The sequence below is a fragment of the Primulina tabacum genome, chromosome 11, assembly GCF_025594145.1.
Source record: "Primulina tabacum isolate GXHZ01 chromosome 11, ASM2559414v2, whole genome shotgun sequence".
In the NCBI taxonomy this organism is placed as follows: Eukaryota; Viridiplantae; Streptophyta; class Magnoliopsida; order Lamiales; family Gesneriaceae; genus Primulina; species Primulina tabacum.
The window spans coordinates 14,498,708-14,504,809 of NC_134560.1; the positions used below are offsets into that span (position 1 = coordinate 14,498,708).

General features: G+C 34.7%; 1 protein-coding gene across 1 annotated transcript; it reads left to right on the top strand.

The window, feature by feature from the left end:
* The first annotated feature begins 323 nt into the window (after window positions 1-323).
* Window positions 324-3,825, top strand: LOC142519146 (AP-1 complex subunit sigma-2). Its single transcript, XM_075622083.1, has 7 exons — window positions 324-508; window positions 1,445-1,531; window positions 1,767-1,858; window positions 1,986-2,094; window positions 2,179-2,214; window positions 3,377-3,463; window positions 3,537-3,825. The coding sequence occupies exons 1-7, from the start codon at window positions 506-508 to the stop codon at window positions 3,606-3,608; spliced, it is 486 nt and encodes a 161-aa protein (XP_075478198.1). The 5' UTR covers window positions 324-505; the 3' UTR covers window positions 3,609-3,825.
* Window positions 3,826-6,102: the final 2,277 nt, after the last annotated feature.

The window sequence follows — 6,102 nt, forward strand, 5'->3', positions numbered from 1 at the left end:
AAATATAATAATAGTATAATTACTATTACAAATAAATAAGATCATAAATAAATTAGTCTCCACAACATTTTTATTCCTAAGGTTTTGAGCCGTCCAAACGCAAAATGAATTCAAGAAATATTGCATGAGGCTTGTCACTGTTATCAACACTTGTACTCACGTGACATGATTATCGAGACGGTCTGATATAAGTTTTTCAATTTATATATTATTAAATATGTATAAATGTTGATTTCGTGGAATCATAAAATAAATATTATATTGTTTAATTTAACATAAAACGTATTTAATCGAATATCTAATTTCCGATGTGGAAAAAGAATGAAGCAAACCAAACAATGCTTAAAATATTCGGATTGATATTTAAATCAGCTTTTACCAAAATAAAAAGATTCCGCGAGACGTACATGAGTGGGCCAACACACGGAGGAGGAAATAACTGTAGCGGAGGAGGCATTCGGATCTGTAGAGGCAGCGCCAGCGGAGTAGTGACACCACCGTAGCGATGGTAAGTTTTCATTGATCATGATCTAGCCTAACTGAGTGATGATTTGCTTCTGTATCACACGTATCTCGAATTGGATGTGCAAACCCTGGATTTCCATGAATGTGATTTGTTTTTCGTGACCTATCAAACGTGCATCCTCATTGTAGCTGCGTAATTTGATGGATCCCATTGGATTCCGATCAGATCGCAAATTGTTGCACATGTTGTGCCTCTGACAGTGGTCTATCTGAAAATAATTGGCTAATCGGGGGAGCTTATGGGAGTATGTACTGTAGATTTGCGAAGTTTAAGAATTTCAAATGAGATGTTCTAATTGCAGTTAATGAATCAGCATTTTGTAAAGACGGAGTACTTTAGGTAGAAAAACATGGCGTTTACGTCCAAGAGAAGTTACGGTTTTGATGCCGGTAAAAATATAATGTATCTGTGGTATTGGTCTATAAGATTCAAAGTGTTTTTGGTTAATAATTAATATCATTTTGATAAAGGTTGAACTCACGTGATATCATCAAAGGAACACGGGGAAGAAATTGAATGTTATTAAAAATTTCCATTTTAATATTTCGTACAGTCACATTCTACAGTGTGCTTCTAATCTTGGAATATCCAAATCAGAATTTGGTAGTAGTAGGATGTTTCCACAATCAATTATGGTGGTGAGAAGTTTCTTTGAGGGACTGATATCCTTGAGGTAATGCAAAGACCCTATACTTGGCTTGTACTTGTGTATGGGGTGATTTTTGCATGACCTTTGTTTGAACGAAAGCTCTATGGTATCAACTTTGATTTGTTTCTCCTTGATACTGAATTATACATCAAACTGCATTTTTTAACAAGTAATGGGAGATCCAGTAATTTTCACTTTGATAGAAATATGCATTTCTGTGTCTATGTACACACACAGTTGATAAGCTTTCAATTGTCATTTTATTTCAGATTCAATTTGTTCTTCTTATTAGCCGACAAGGGAAAGTGAGGTTGACAAAATGGTATTCACCTTATTCTCAAAAGGAAAGAACGAAGGTATAGTAGTTTCCCTCTCCATTTCAACATTTGATGAAGAAATTTATTCTATTGATCAACAGTGGTTTTTTTTCTCAATTATCTGTTTGTTATGCTCTGACATATCAGTTGGGTGAAAACATGGATTATTATAAAGAGGCTTTTCTTTCTTGGTGGATTATCTCATTCCTTAAACTTATTATTATTTTTTAAAAAAATCACATTGCATTTTTAAATTTTGTCTTTCATGGTAAAGGTAATCCGGGAGCTTAGTGGCATGATCCTAACTAGAGGTCCTAAACTATGCAATTTTGTGGAGTGGAGAGGATACAAAGTTGTTTACAAAAGGTTAGTGGCCTTTATTTACTCAGCTTGCGACTGTGATTCCATTTATTGCCAGGACAAAACATCCCATCCCGCCTTCTCTTCAGTGGTTTGTGTATGTAATTTTTGGCATCATTTGCTAATTATGCAGATATGCCAGCCTTTATTTCTGCATGTGCATTGACCAGGATGATAATGAATTGGAGGTCCTTGAAGTTATCCATCACTTTGTGGAGATTCTAGACCGCTACTTTGGAAGTGTAAGTATGATTGGATCATGTATTTATTTTTATCCTTATAAAATGTGATCTTACATTGAATCAAAATTTATCTTGTTTCGTTAGGTGTGTGAACTGGATTTGATCTTTAATTTCCATAAGGTATGATTTCCTGTCCCATTTACTTTTAAGATCTTGATATTTTTTTTTCATATTTATGCATTACTGGTTGAAGTTCTTAGAATAGAATTAATAATGTATCTAAGAATATTCTTTAACTTTAACTGAGGCAAACTTGTTGGATGTTTTGAGATGGTCAAAATTGATTGGTGATTCCTTTAGGTGTTATGGCATGAACTTTCACCATCATGCTTTGCTGGGCTCCAGGCATAACTAAGATTATTCACATGTTATGCGTCGTTGCTACATTCTAGATGTGTCAAACAGGCCATGCGGATCTGTCCTGGAAACAAAAGAGCCTGCCTCTGCTCCATTCCTGGCTGGGTTGGCCCAGAACTGTCTGAATGGGCTTTTCTGAGCCAGGGTAGGGGCCGTCTAATTGCAAAATTTGATTCTTCTGATTTGTAATTTTGGAAAATATTCAACTTCACTTTCTGAAGGCATTGAAATTATTTTTACATTAATTTGAAATCTTGATGCTTTGCGGATAGGAAAAATATATTTTTATTTATTTGTTCAATTTGACACTCTGAAAGTCAAGTTTCTTATCAAAAAAATAAAATAAAATAAAATTTGACACTCTGAAGGTAGTGAAATTATTTTTACATTAATTAGAAATTTTGATGCTATACTTATCGGATAGGATGATGAAGAAATCAATTTACGCAGTGTTTGCAAATGTCTTTTTTTAAAAAAAGTGATCATAGACTTATCCTTTATATTGTTTTGCAAATTTGTCAAAGAAAAGTTCATAATCAGTTTTTCTTAGTATTTGGAAACACTGACTTAATAGAATAATCATATAATAAGAATCGGTTGATAAATAAGATATCATGTGGGAAATTTATGGTGGTGTAATTTAAGATTTGGAATTACTAGAAATTGCTAAAAAATTCATTGCCCTCTATTTTGATATTTTTATGTTATGCAACAAAGTTATAGTTCATATTTTATGCATTAATTCATTTATTTTGTATGATCTTACGATCCTCTATTTGATGAAGACCTACGAATAGATCGCTAATGTTGATCTGAACTTTAAGGTTAAGTAGTGCATTGTCCTACACTCTTGTCACGCATTTATTCGAACCGATTTGTGGATTTTGTTCCTGCAATTTAAATCTTTCTTTGAATGCCATGGCAGGCCTATTATATCTTGGATGAAGTTCTAATAGCAGGTGAACTTCAAGAGTCGAGCAAGAAAACTGTGGCACGCCTGATAGCTGCTCAGGTATGCAATTCATAGTTTTGTGGTGCATTCCATTCAAAAGTGCACTGCTCAACCATCGGTAATTTGTTTGTAGGATTCTCTGGTGGAGGCGGCGAAGGAGCAAGCAAGTTCTATAAGTAATATGATTGCCCAGGCGACGAAATGAGATGGTAGTGGTATAAATGCTTGGTTTTGTACATTTTTGTTTGGTTGCTGTTGTACCTGAGTTGCACACAACCTATTTAACTTTCTTTTTATGGATACCTCGATCTGCTGTATGAGTGTTTGCTTTCCTTGTTCTCTGTTGTATTGGTATTGGGGACATCATCATTCTTTGCTTCTCTTTCTATCTTCAAATATGATCTTACCTCGAACTGAGTAATATTTCGTTAGTACATCAGAAAATTATTACGTGAACACTCCATATTATGATAAGTGACGTGTTATTTGACATTCCATTTTATACTTAAATTAAATGTATGAAATGTGAAGGTTCAATGATACATCGAGCGACTATCTGGACTTTAAGACAACACTTCTTGTCAAATGTTTGTCAATTACTTGTTTATTTTAAAATTTACGTCCTCCTGCCACTTCCAAGTGTGAAAAAACCCAATAAATTTATTGGACCTTTTCAGTGATTATTTATTGAACAATGTGATAAAAAGGATGGTTTTTTCAGAAGTTCTACATTTTATGTATTGTTTTTTTCCATGATCGTAGGGGTTTGATTTCAAGAATCTCACGTCTTCCTCACCCGAATAGTTGGAGTGGCGAGGATTTTACGTGCAGATGTTCATAATATGGACGGGTCCCATGGGGAGACCTTCCGCATAGTGTATCCCAATCAATTTTTTATTTTTTAAAATATTGAACGTCTAGGTTTTCTTGCGGTTGAAAATCAATCGTGTTAAAAACAATCCCAAAACAAAAATTAGAGGTTGAGATTATCTGATTGGGTTTTTTTTCAACTCTGTTGAATTTCAACGTCCAGAAAACCCAACAATCGAATCTTTTCCTCCTTGTGTGGTGGCGAACAATGATACTTACGTTGCAGTAGCTAGTCGGACTAGTAGAGGTCTGCCTGGAGACATATTGAAAACCATGTCTTTTGAACTGAATGCAACGTCCATCTTCAAAATCAAAAGAAACCCTCGATTCGCACATTGAGCTAGTGGTCGCTTTCCACTCATTTCTTCTATTCAATTTTTGACCCTTTTATAAGTCAGATCATCTCATTATTTATTTAGTTTTTAAACATGTTTTTTTATTGAAAAATATCCAAATCAATCGTAAAAAATCATAGAAAAAGCTCTACAACTATATTTTACAAAATCCAATTATTTTTCTATAAATAAACCCTCATTTTCTTTTCATTTTACACAATCTCTAATTTTTTTCACAAAATCTCACTCACACAATATTCAATATTTCTCATGGCGTACATGAGCTCTTTATCATCGGACGATGAAAATATTCTCTCTGATCCCAAGATGGACGAATTTATCTTCCCGATAAGACGTCTACCAACCCAAAGAATACTGGTGCACGCCAACTTTGTGTTTCAATCGTGAGAGTAAAGCCGCGTACGTGACTACAAACAGAAAGATAAAACCAATAACATGTTGCCAAGAAAGATTATTTTTGTCAGATAGTTTCATTTACAACGAGAAAGATTTTCGAAAGAGATTCCGAATGAGGAGGAGACCTTTGTTTTTGAGAATTGTGGAAGCTTTACAAATCAATGTATCTTACTTTGTCCAACACATAAACGAAACCGGTAAACTCAGGTTGTCATCACTTCAGAAGGTTACGGCTATCCGATTACTTGCATATGATGTTGCAGGCGATGTAGTTTAGGAATAATTAAGGATTGGTGCATCGACAACGTTGGAGTGTTTGAAAACATTTTGCAGGGGGTGTGATATAATTTTTGAGCAGCATTTGAGGCAACCAATACCCGAGGATGTTGCTCGGCTAACTGCTGAAAATGCTTGAAGGTGATTTCCTGGGATGCTTGGAAGCATTGATTGCATGCACTAAGCTTGTAAGAATTGTCAGCCAGCTTGGGTAGGATAATATCAAAGCGAACACCTAAAAGAACCTTCAATCATACTACAGACGGTTGCATTAAAAAATTATAGAGTTGGCATGGGTATTTTGGCGTACCATGATACAACAATGACATCAACGTACTTAAGAGATCCAATTTGTTCTTAAACCTTGCAAAGGATGAAGCCATCCAGTGTGGTTTGAGGTGAATGGGAACGAGCACAATATGAGATATTTTTTCGCTGATGTCATTGTAACGTACCGTACTTTTAAACTATATTAAAATTTGAGGAAAAACAAAAATTTCTTAAATAAGAGATAAACCTTCAACTTCCGATTTAAAATAAAATGTTCATCCAAAAATAATCACAATAAAAGATCACAAATAAAGTTTGCTAAAAATACTTATTTAATGAACGTAAAGCACATATCAAGAAAACCAGAGTAATTAAAATGTCATTCAAAGAATCTTAAAACATCGGCGGTCCTCGGGTTTAGCCTCCTGCGCAGACCGAGCTGGCTCATTGGTCCCCACCCCTCGTCTCCTCATACTCGTCCTCACCTGCATCGATCAAGTCTAGTGAGTCTACAGATTCAACATGTATAAA

What these genes read in the sequence shown, in the direction of transcription:
- LOC142519146 (XM_075622083.1), top strand. An exon ending in TACAAAGTTGTTTACAAAAG is followed by an intron (nt 1,859 to 1,985) that starts GTTAGTGGCCTT and finishes CTAATTATGCAG; the next exon opens with ATATGCCAGCCTTTATTTCT. An exon ending in TAGACCGCTACTTTGGAAGT is followed by an intron (nt 2,095 to 2,178) that starts GTAAGTATGATT and finishes TTGTTTCGTTAG; the next exon opens with GTGTGTGAACTGGATTTGAT.